This window comes from Furipterus horrens, unplaced genomic scaffold, assembly GCF_987537825.1.
Source record: "Furipterus horrens unplaced genomic scaffold, mFurHor1.1.pri manual_scaffold_1, whole genome shotgun sequence".
Classification (NCBI taxonomy): Eukaryota; Metazoa; Chordata; class Mammalia; order Chiroptera; family Furipteridae; genus Furipterus; species Furipterus horrens.
This window is the reverse complement of record NW_028327171.1, coordinates 148,866,242-148,878,993: the sequence shown is the minus strand read 5'-3', so window position 1 is coordinate 148,878,993 and position 12,752 is coordinate 148,866,242. Positions and strand designations below refer to the sequence as shown.

General features: G+C 39.4%; 1 protein-coding gene across 1 annotated transcript in view; it reads left to right on the top strand.

Annotated features, from left to right (window-relative positions):
• The first annotated feature begins 12,329 nt into the window (after positions 1 to 12,329).
• CACNB4 (calcium voltage-gated channel auxiliary subunit beta 4) overlaps positions 12,330 to 12,752 on the top strand; it is a 47,308-nt gene continuing 46,885 nt past the window's right edge. The window contains exon 1 of the mRNA XM_090287459.1: positions 12,330 to 12,338. Within this exon, the coding sequence (XP_090143585.1) occupies positions 12,330 to 12,338 (9 nt within the window). The remainder of the gene's footprint in view (positions 12,339 to 12,752) is intronic.

Below are 12,752 nucleotides of genomic sequence, written 5' to 3'. Positions count from 1 at the left end.
CTGTGTCATCCTGAACAGTTTTGTGTTTACCTTTGCTTCCTGGGCAGGGCTGTCACACCTCGTACACTATAGGGGGCGGAGCCCTGTGCACTCGTCACAGGGGTGGGGGTCTAAGATGGATTCCTGCTGTTAAATCTCTGCTGAGAGACCGGGAGACTCCTCCTCCATCCCCACCCCCACCGGGCCTCACAGTCCAGGGCAATGGGGGCTGCGTTCCCCAGCTTTGGAATCACAAGCTGACAGGTCTGATCTGCAGCTGGGGGTGCTCCCCAGGTGCTTCTCGCCTCCCCTTAAATATGGGTGTCTGTGCTTACCACTGTCCTGCCGCCGTCACTGCTGCTTCCACAGACAGCACAGCTTGACCTCTCCTCCCTGGCTTTGCCCCTCCTACCTGTCCAGATGAGCACAACTTCTTTATAATTTCATACATTGGACTTCCATTTATTTTATGGAACTTCTGGTTATTGCTGATTTTGTGGTAGTTGTATTCCTTCTTAGTTGTGGAGGGAGATAGGGTGTGCCAGTCTAGGCCTCCATCTTGGCTGGAAGTCTCCTGTGTTTGTTTGCTTCCATGTCCCAGGCAGAGCTGTCGCTCCTTCTACGTTGTACAGGGCGGAGCCTTGGGTATTAGTCAGTAACAGGCGACCTGTTTCACCACATTGTGATGCTGTATGCAGTGGAGGGGTCTCAGAAGGAACAATGCCACTTGCCCAGCACTCACACCTTTTCCAGGCACCTCTCTGACTTCTACAACAGACTGGCGCCCCTCTAGCTGCTGCCCTGGCTGTCGTTCCCAGAGTGCGTGGGTCTGGATGTTCTAGGACCGTGGGGGCCCTTTAAGCAAGTGAACTGTGCTGAGAGACCGGCAGTTTCTGCCTCTGTCTCAATCCCCACTGGTTTGCACAGTCAAAAGCAATGAGGCTTGATTTTCTCTGGAGCTGGGACAGTGAGCTGCTCTGGTGAGAAGCTGGGAATGCTCCCCAGGTGTCCCTCCTGACTTTTTGAAACGTGTACCTGCACTTTCCACCGGCCTGCTGCTGTTGCCACTGCTGCCACCACCACACCGTATCCTCTCCACCCCAGCTCCACTCCTCCTACCTGTCTGGATGAGTATTTCTTCTTTATATCCTTGTTTGATGGACTTCCATGCACTTTGATTTTCTGGAACTTCTGGTTGTTTCTAGTTTTGAGATAGTTGTATTCCTTAGTTGTGGAGTGAGACACAGCATGTCTGTCTATGCCTCCATCTTGGCCAGAAGTCCCATACCATCCATTTTTAAGTGAGGGGTTAAAAACAGCAAATTGGGCTCACCCAAGAACCAAGGATCCTGGATAAATCCATCAACTGAAGTGTACTTACTTGCTTACCAGTACTGAGTAATTTCACTGCTGAGTGCTTGCTTACACTGTTTGCTCTGAGTACATAATCTTCACAGCAGTTTCATAGGCTAATATGCTCCATTTCAAAAAAGGAACTGAGCATAGAAAGATTGTGTTGTCTAAAAGCAAACATCTAGTGAGTGGCAGCCTTAGGATGGCAACCTAGGCCCAACTCTGAACTGACATTTGGTTCCAGATCTCAAATGATAATCATTCTCTCTCCTTATATTTTCTAATGAAAAATAAAGATGTTTAGAATAAATCATAGTATCTCTCCCAGACACATTCTAATCTATAATTTTATCTCTAACTTTTTTTTTGTTCGGTCCAAAAGTTTTTAACAACAACTACAAAAGTATATGTGGATTTCCTGTCTGACCACTTTGGATATATTAATGACATAATGGATATATTAATGAGCTGAAGGAATGGAGGAGAAAAATCTACAAGTTTGATAGTCACATCCTTAGCATAGTTGATTGTATGTATATTCATTGTGGTTTAAATGCATACCCCATCACCAAGTACTCGAAGACCTAATTTCTGGCACTATGAAGACATTTTTAAGAATCTTTGATATCGTTCAGGAGATGCTCTTACCACAAATGCAGATCTTGGTGACTTAGGGCATGCAGCTTGACCTGCCAGTAAGGTCTCAAAAGAGCTTTGGAGAGAAACCAAATGAATGTACTGGAGAGAATGCCACATGCTCAGGAATTGTCAGCTCAATCTAAATACAGAGAGAGCAAGAAAGCGAGAGAGTGAGAGCGAGAGCAAGAGAGAGAGAGAGAGACAGACAGAGAGGCAGAAGGAAGGAGGTTGATATACTTTCTTTATGCCTCCAGCGTTGGTCATTTGCTCATCCAGCATTGCCTTGCCAGCACCTCTTCAAGGGCTTTAGAGTCAGTCAGTCATATGAGTTCACCCCATTTTACTCATTGCATGACCTTGGGCTTATTATTGCTGTCTCTCAGCCTTGTTTACTTCAGTGTGGATAATGAACATTACCTCTTAAAGTTTTTATGGTGATTAAATTAGATAACGTCTGTAAAATGCTTTTTTATTCCAATTAAAGCTTCATTTCCTAGTTCCAAAGGTTGAACTAAGAATAAGTTTTTTTCTTCTAACCTAATGAGTTCTAACACAGAATTAATAGAAGGGAGTCAAAACACAAGCCTTGTTTTCAGCTCCTCCCACTTCAGAATCCACTAGAGAGGGAAGTGCACCACCCCATGTAAGGGTGTGGGCTCTGGCAATTCCACACAGCACATTCGTCAGTCCATGCTGATGGGGAGGCCTGGGCCCTGTGTAGCTTGTATCAGGGCCCTAAAGAGCTAAGGAGGGATAGCAAATGTGTAAGGAACACACCGGCCTGAAGACAATTTGGTGACATTAAGCTGCAGAGAATTCCTTCTTCTGTGGAGATAACTAGGGGTAGGCATGGCTCTTCCCTAGAGAGCAAACATTCTGTGTGTGCATAAGGGACCCCCCATCTCTCAAATAGCCTAGAATCAGTCACTGTCTGATAATTCAAAAATAGCATTTGTAACTAAATTTAAACTACTACACTAAGTTACATCATCTGGTTTTTAACCTAAAACCTACAGGATTCTTAAATATAGGAGAGTGTCTGGAGACGGAAGAGAAAAACTCATACTAACCCAGCATCTGTGAGGGCCCCAAGGCTTCTCAGGGCATATTCTTCTCCAAAGCTCACAGTTAATGAAAGTGTTTAACTCTACCCATAGTACGTGTTCAATAAATGAAAGTGGTTATTATATTATTGATATTGTAGTGATCGCTAGTATTTAATATTGCCTATCAAGATCATCATTTGAGGTTAATGTAGGTAATTTCAAAATATATGCTTTTGTTTTTAAAAGGACATATTTATTTACATTGTATATATTTTTATTTAAGAAATGAAATAGGGGTCAACTATTTCCCTCCTACTTGGCTATTTAAGTTGAATTATTTGTTGAATAATCCCTCTTTTACCACTTATTTTAAATGTTTCCTTTTCCATATTTTAATTATTAATATATATGGGTTGACTTGTGGACTCTTATTGCATTGATCTGTGCCAGTACCAAATATTTTTATTTCCTGTAATTTTTTAATATTTTAATCTTAAAAAGGCTAATTCATCTTCTTTATTCTTTTTAAAACATTTTTCTGAGACATTTTTGGTTATTAATTTTTCCAAATCAACTTTTGTATCATATTGTCAAATTAACATTGGTTTTGGTTTTCACTGTTCTTTCCAGCATGGTTTCCAACAACCTGAAGGCAGGAAGTGTGTATTCCCCTTGGGTGAAGTCTGGGCATTACTGGGTGGGCACGCCATTTATGTTCTCTCCTTCACCTGAGAACTCCTCATTCCCTTTTCATTTAGTAAATCATTTTGAGCTCTTATAAGGAGCAAAATGTTGTTCTTGGTGCTCTGAGGACAATGAAAGTTGATAAGACATTATCTCCGCCTGTAATGGAGTAGCTGCTTCGCTCTGGCCTCCGTTATCTCTGCAGCTGTCTCTTGGGGAAGCGTTTCTGTTCTTGATGGCACACCTGGACTCTTTGAGCTGTCAACAGACATCCACTCAGTGAGAAACTTTAAATGAAAATTATTTCCAAAGAATTAAAGGTAATTTTTTATCAGTTTTCGAGGCTACAGAAATTATACAATAGAGGGTCAAGCCTTTTCCATACTTCTTTTTCTCTTTTAAACCAACCTATCTTATTCCTCCTTTTATATGCCAGAAGAAGTCTTTTTTTATTTTTTTTTTTAAGATAACAAGTGATTGCCTGAAGCTACATTTTGGAGAAACGTATTTACTCTTATCATATTCCTACTATAACTCTCAAGAAAATATACTGCAAAATAAGAGTAATGTTCTGTGAGATACTTTGTACACCAATCTGGGGGAGCATGAAAAGGAAGCACTTCTCAGTCAGTCACTTTTCTTGAAGGTCATCGAAGTGCACACTTATGAGAAACTATTAGCTGCCTCATCTTTAGGCAGCTCTCCATCTACCAGGAGCACATTACCAGTGTCCCGTGATGTTATTCTGTGGCCTGTGCAGAGGAAAGCTTGACTGCTTGAGGCCACCTTCTCCCAGAAGATAGTCATTTTTCCTTTCCTAGTAGGAGAGTGATCTCCATGATCTCACCATTCTTACCGATAAAGTTCTTACTAGATACAAAAATGCTGTTAGCCTTTAGTCTCACAAATGTGTTCAGATTTATTGCTAACTGTGTTCATTGATGTAGCACTTCTTACATGCTTGTTCAGTATTATGCAGTGATGATCAACGAGTTTTTGCCAGATAGCGTCTATATAAAATAATCTTTGTTTTTTGTTCATCCCCAATGTTATGGAATTTCAGTTCTTGTAGTAACCAGATATAAAAAGACTCTGACCTCCATTACCACTATCACCACTGATTTAACTGGTAAATCTGCTGTTAGCCTCCATTTCAACTTCTTTTTCACAAGTACCTGAATGGCCATGGCTGAGTCTAATTTCCCATCCATTTCCATCTGGGCCTTTTTGTCACCTCTCTCTCTCTCTCTTTAAAAGAGTAGTTGGTATACAATGTATATTAGTTATATTAGTTTTATGTGTATAATATAGTGACTTGACATTTTATACTTTACAATGTGATGACCCCCACTAATTTTAGCAATCATCTGTTACCATGCAAATGCCACCTCCCTCTTTGTACTATGAGGCCAATTGAAATTCTTCTGCTGTTACTGTATCTCCTTTAATGGGTCTCTTTTAAAGACAGCTAGAAAGAAATAGCTGTCTGAGATCAGGCAGTTACAGCAATTGCTAAACTAGTCAACATAACAAGAAAGGCAAGGTTGGCTAAGTTTCCTTTAAATACATAATATGAAACAGTTATAATAGAACCCATTATTTTTGGGTTACACTAGTGAGATAATTCAGAAAAAGCCTGTAATCTTTTTTAAAGTATATTTTTCTATATAATTATAATTTAATTATGAAAAATAACCTGTATGTAAGCAGCATAAACACACTTAGAGGAGTTATCACTTAAGAGAAAAAGAATACTCTCAAGGGTACCTTAGAATCTCCTACCAATAACTCAAAGGCTGAGTAAACTGCTATCATTAAAGCAGAAGCTCAAAGAAATCTGCAAACCTAAACCTTGATAATCTGGAGGTACTGTGTGGAGTTAGAATCAGAATACATCTTCTAATTTTTTCTTTTTTAATCCTCACGTGAGAATATGTGTATTGATTTTAGAGAAAGGACTGTTGGGGGGGGGGGAGACATCAATGTGAGAGAGAAACATTGATCATTGCCTTCTGTATGTGCCCCAACTGGGGATTGAACCCACAACCTTTTGGTGCATGGGATGAAGTTCCAACCAACCGTGCCACCCAGCCAGGGCTGAAAACACGTCTTTTGAAAAGTAGTGTGCAAGTCACTTTCCACGATCTCAGATTTCCAGTTCTTTACCTAAATCCATCATTCCAAGTTAGTGAAATTTTTGGTGTATGAGCAATGTTAACAAAATATCACAGAATGTCATCTTCTTTTACTGAAGGCAACTAAAATGTTTGACATTTTCATGTAAGTTTTTTGTATCAGATTTGGTAGAGGAATTTTTAAAAAAGATTCTAGCTATACGGCTGCCCGCTGCATAACACTCCATGATAGAAGGGAAGTTCTTATTATCTGATGTCACATCTGTAAAATGGGGATAATCATAACTTAACTCATAGGGTTGATGTGATAATTAGTGATTCACATAAAGTAGGAGATGCGTAAGCGTTTGTTCTTTCCCCCCTCCCTTTATGAACTTCTCCGAACATATTCCTTTGCTGCCCTTGACTGTTCTTTGAAACCTAAGAACAAAGCATAGTTCAATTAGACTGAGGCTGAACTTTAGGTCTTCTGTCCAATAAAAGTGGGCTGCAGAGCTTGACTTATTCTTTCAACCAACATTTTTGAAAACCTTCTATTTATAAGAAGTGGTACAAAATATCTTAAAGCAAAGTTAAATTGTCTTCTTTTAGGTATAATTTCAGAAGTTCCTTGTTCTGCCTAAGTGCTGGGAATGTGCACATGATCCAGGGCTCTGGACTAAGGCATTGAAAACCACAATTCTTAAAACAAACAAACAAACTCATGTTATAGGGTTGAGATTGCTAACAATTAACATCAGACCCAGTAAGCATAAACCTTGGTCAATTAACCAACTACCATAGAGGAACTTAAAATCATGGAACGAATAATACATAGATTTTGATGGGACTGAGAGTATCTGTCTTTCAAACAACTTGAGATTCTGCTGTGTGCCCGACATTCCTCAGGCCTGTATACGTGGAGAGACCTGGACCCTACTAGGCTGGGTGCCCTAGCAAAGAGCTCTGGAGATGTTTGGTAAAGGAGAGTGAAGGAGAAAAAGGCATCAGCAGAAAAGCAGGGAACTAGCCTGTAAAAATAAATGTTGCCTAAGATATCTTTTTGCCTAGGGCAGCCTTGTGAGTGGATTCTTTACCTGTCCACCCTGGGAAAAATGCGTTTCTCTTGCAGTGTCAAAAAAAAACAACTGCATTGTCAAGTCATCACTAGCTCAGTCGAGAGAAAAAAGCTCAAGTCTATTGGGAGTGATATGTTTCTATGGACATTCCACTATTACTTAGTCCATTTAATGCAATCATTCAAATATCAAATTTACACCAAGTTTAACATTCACTTGTCTGATCTGAAGGCAAACCTGACATTGGAGTGTCTACTATTGCACAGCCCAATATGGTTGCTACTGGTTACATGTAGGTATTTACATTTAAATTAATTAATGGGAAATAAAATTTTAAACATTTAAAAACTAAATTAGAAATTCAGTTATTCGGTCTCACTAGTTACGCTGCAAGTGCTCTATAACCACATGTGGCAAGGGGCTACCAAACTGAACAGCACCCATACAGAGCTTACCCATCACCGCCGAAAGTCCTCTTGGACAGCACTGGTTTAGGAAGTGTCATTATTACACTGTGCACTGTGGTACTCTGGTATCTTATTAATTATCCAAAACAACCCTGAAGGATTTCATTCCCATTTTGCAGGTGAGGAGTCTCAGAAAATGTAAGCAGTTCTCTGCTCACATAGTGGCCATTACAGAACCTGAGAGATGGTCAGTGTCCAGAGAATGTACAGCTAAGCTAGGAAGTGAGAATCCTAGGACTATTTGATCACGAAGCCCAAAAAGTCCAGCAAAAACAAGGTTTTGTTCTAGTAGTAATGCATTTTGAAATCAAACATTTCTAAACTCTCCCTTCTGTTCAAATTTAATGACATATCTAAATTCTAAAATTACTTTTAAAAAGAGAAAGTGTATTTTAGTTCTAAAAGGACAAGTTAAGTAAGTGGATGCCTGGGTTGAGTAATAGAATTGGAGCATGACTACAAATGGGTGCAAGGTTTCTTTTCTTTTTTTTTAAGTATATTTTATTGATTATATTGTTACAATAGTTTCATTTTTTTCCCCTTTGCTCCCCTTCACCCGGTACCCGCTCTCCAAGCAATCCCACCCCCCCAGTACATGTCCATGGGTTGTGCATACAAGCTCTCCGGCCTCACCCTTTCCCATATTATTCTTTAAGAAAAATAATAATTATTAATAACAATAAAAAATAACAATCCCCCCCTCTCAGACTTAAGACCCTTTATAATCTTATAAAGGACAACGGGCAAAGGTCTCCTGCTCCTCTAGCTGCTTCAAGCTGGGCATGGTCATCATCCTACCTACTCTTAGGTCCAGAAATTGCTAGTAAGAGTGCGGGTGTGGAGGGGAGGGTGGCCTTCCCACATGGGGAAGGATTGTGCAGACTCCAGGTCAGTTAGCTGTTCCTGGTCCACGGCGTGCTTGGTTTAGCAGGCTGGCATCCTTGTTGTATTCCAGCCACTTAGTTCAACCACACTTGAGTTTCAGGAGGCAGCAACGCAGAGAGGATTAAGTGAGGCCTATACGTACAGACAATCGCTCAGGTAATGAGATCATAGGATTATGTCCTTTGAAAACAGAAAACACATGTTAATTTATGCAACATAACCCACAAACCAGTCTCTAAATATGTAAGACTGTCTTATTGGAAAGACATCCAGTTGCAAGGCATTTGACATTCTTCTTGCCTATAAATTAAGCATCTTTGATGATGCCACAGACCTGGTTTAACTTTCAAATGAAAACAAACTTTACATGAAAAGAAACTTTAAAGATAGTTAAATGGGTGCAAGATTTCTTACGAGGTGATAGAAGTATTCTAAAATTAGACTGTGGTGTAAATTGTGTTTTGTATATTTATTAAAAATCATTGAATTGTTCATTCAAAATGTGTGAATTTTATGGTAGGTAAATTATACCTCAATAAAGCCATTTAAAAAACAAGATTTAAATCCTAAAACTCTAGGACAACCAAAAGTTTAATGTGGAAAAGCTGCCAAGAACTTTAATTAGTGAGTCAAAGATTAATTGCTGGCATTTCCTAATTTCCCTCATGATGGTAAAAGAAATGATGTTCTGTCTCAAATCAAACACTGGGAAATGCTACATGCTACATGGTACGTATTATTATTATCATTTCACACGAGAGAAAATTGAGACTCAGAAAGTTAGAATAAGTTGCCAAAGATCCACTGGCAAGTGTTAAATTCAAAACTGTCTGACCGCGAAGCCCATAGCTGCCCTGCAACGCACATCGTGCTCCTTCCCTCTGGGTGTGAGAGAAAACCACCCCATTATTTGACTTGAGATCACTTTCTTTCTTCCAGAACAACAGTAAACTGATTTTCAACTTTTTAAAAAAATTTTAAACTCAAAACAATTCATGAAAGGTGTAAGACTGGAATCTGTTTTCAATACTAAATAAAAGGGAAAAGAATAGTCTGGGCTGTATGTGAATGGAAAGATATGTTTCTTTTGATGCTCACTAGGATACATTAATTTATGCCTTTAAAAATTATATATGTGTGTATGTATATAATATATGTTACATAATATTATATTTATGAAGAGACTTTCAGCAATTGTTTCTGTTTTCTTCCCAATTTGGTTGGTTCATTGGAGACTCCACGATGCAGCTTGCCATGGTGGCTCCTTAGTAACTTTTGGGAGACTGGCCTCTGTTGTGCCTCTTACACATGGGTTAACAGCCTAGGACTGGCTCACTCAGTAAGTTCGATAGCTCATGCTTTGCCCTTTTTATGAAGTAGAATTCTGAAAAATGAAAAGTTGTTGGAGCTTCATTTTCCAGCTTGTCCAGGGCTAGTCACCTTTAGATCTTCAGTTCTATCCTCTTAGCATCTAACATTACTTCCTTCTTAACCATTTCCCTGTTCCTGATCATAGATGGTTAACCAAACCTCCATTTGGGCAATCCCCCTCTGTCCCTCCAGCTTATGAAGCCTGCTGTAGCCCGCTTCCCTTCCTGAATCCTTCCTCCAGGCCTGCCCAGGCAGGCTCCTCTTGCCTCTCTGTGGCACTGCTGTTCTTCTCTCCGTGCCTTTGTAATAACCTCGGGCCTTTTCTTTCCTTTCTCCTAGGATATGTCTATGCTCACTTTGAGTCAGTTGAAACAAAACAAAACAAAAATAAATAAAAACAAGAAACAAATTTGGTGCCATGCCTACAGGTATGTCCATGGGCCAAATGTGGGCTCTTGGTGTTGGCCCTCTGATTTCCCTAGGACCTTGAGAGACAGCAGCAATGATTTCCATATTCGAAGAGATGTACATGTCACCAAAAACAAACAAACCCATAGTAAATGTGGTGATCTAACACTGTAATTATGAAAATAGATATCACGGTGCTTTATTTTTCCCTCTACCAATATTCTTAGAAACAGGGAAGTCCTCAGAAGCTTTTGCTCTTACCTATTTGGCAATAGTAGAGTTTATTAAGTAATTTTGAAATTCTTAAAATTCTGTTCACATTTCAAGGTAAAGTTTATTTGCAGAAGTCCTTGAATCACTTCTTGTGTGCTCAGAGATGATAGAATGCCAGGATCTGAAATGTCGTTAAGGTAGTTTCAGGAAATTAGCCAACTCCTAGTGTCAACAGTAGGTTGTGTATTTTAGCTGTTTGACTCATTGATTCGGCGGGCAGCCTGCTTTCTTGAGAACTGTAGCCATTAACCTCCCCAGCACATGGTTTCAAAACAAGGCAGGTGCCTCCTTCCTGACCTCCTGCATCAGAATCACTTTATGGCCCAGACATCTTCATGCAGCCAGTGGTCTCCTGCACACATCACACTTCACCAGAGCGTCAGGTAGGACTAGCTCAAAGCTTTTTCCCTATATATTTTTTAGAAACGTTGTTTCTGTTCTCTCTTACTCTGGATTTTATGCAAGTATAATTAAATTTGGATAAAAGGTGTTCTGAGAGAACTGTTTTAAAGGATTTCAGGGTAGTGCTTTTGAAAGCAATCAATGCATCTATAAAACAGTCACCCCGTATTTATTCATTTCATAGATCCAGACTTTTCCCCAATAGATTTACAAAGAGGCATCTGGTCATAATTTGGTTAACAAATACATTTTCTCTGTAAAGGGCACTTTCAAAAGCAATACATAAAGTCCCTGGATTTAGACACATTGCACTTATTAAACACATAATGTATCATTTTACAATATGTTAGTATATCAAATCAACAGGTATACAATGTTATATATCAATTATATCCAAATAAAGCAGAGCGGGAAGCAGTGTTTTCTTTGCAGCAAATACAGTAGGAAAAAATGGGTATATTTCAAGATGGGCTGTTGTGCATAAATATTATAAGTGAGTTGAAAAATGATTAGAATCTGAATTCTTTTTCCAAAATCAGAGTAGAAATATCAGCACTGGGAAGGTGATGAGAATGACTACTGTATACCTACTGTATACCAGGTCCTGGAATAAATATTTTAATATCCTGTGCAGCTCTTTATAGGGTTTGAAACATCTGGCTCTAAGGTTGGACAACTCGAGCTTGAATCCCAGCTTCCGTACTGCTGTAAGGATTCCGTGACATAAGGTATAAAAAGCATCTCGCCCCATGCTGATATAATAGCAGGGGATTAATACATATCAGCTGTCCATTGAATTTTGTTCCATTTAATCCTTTAATTTAGTCACTGTCCCCATTGTACAGATTAGGAGACTCTGTCAAGTGCACTAAATAACTTGCATAACATTTTCAAAATTAGGTTGCAGAGGCAGAATTTAGAACCAGGGTTCTGCTAGTCACTCTGATAAAACCTCTAACCAAGAGTTACTGTTCTAGGTTTCCAGGATCATCTATGCTGTGACTTTTTTTTTTTTTTTTTTTTTTTTATGGTGGGGAAAAAACCACCCCAGCTAGAATAACATTGTCTACTGAGAGGCAAAGCTGTCCTTACAGGCAGCAAATTCACAAATAATGTATAAACAAACAAACCTTAACATTTCTAAGTTTAGAAAAACTTTCAAAGGGCCCATTTCAGCAGCCAACCATTCTTAAGAGTTCTTTTTTCACTTTGCAAAACAAACTCTTAGCTATATGGATAGGTCTATGCTTTTCAAAACCTGTGCATGGTTTATGAAGGATGCCAGATACACCAGTCCTGTCAATACCTCTGCTGTGTAAATGTCATCATCTATGCAAATATCACCTTGTAATGCCAGCTTACGGAAGTTGTAAGGCTGTTCCTTTAGCAACCAGAAGGCCAGCTTCCAGGATTTGGGGTGGGGAGTAACTTTTTAACTAGAGGCTGTAGTTTTCATCTCTTTTCCTGTCGTGAGCATGGAGTGATGCTGGGTGCCCAGAGCCCTTTGGCTAGGCTACTCAGGCTGGATTTCAAAGTTATTCAAATAGCCCTTCTACATGTGGGCTTCGAGTGAGGACATCCTTGTTTTCATCCTCAAGGTTCATGGCTTAGTGGCCATAGTTACCGAGTATGGCCACCGTAGGACAAGGACTGAAGTTTTAATAGTGAAAGAGTTCAATGGTGTTGACATTGGAACTGGAAAATCATTTTACTAATGTAGGATTCTACTTGGCTGTGTTGCTACCCTAGGCTAATAAGCCATTTGCAACCTAGGATACAAATAGGATTTAGTTCTTGTAATGCACTGACTCTCTTTTTTTGTTTAGATATATGTAAGAGAGAATGGAATTAAACTTCAGTTTCACAAATGAATGTGAGTTTAATATAAAGAGAGCAGAAAACAAGAAGAATTGGAGCTGGATAGCACATAATTTTCATTGCAGTTTACTTCCTAGCACTTAATCTATCAAAATATTTTCTTCACAGCATTGCTACCTTCGGAGTTACTCAGATGTTTAACTGTGTTCCACTGTCTAAATTTGTATCTGCAAG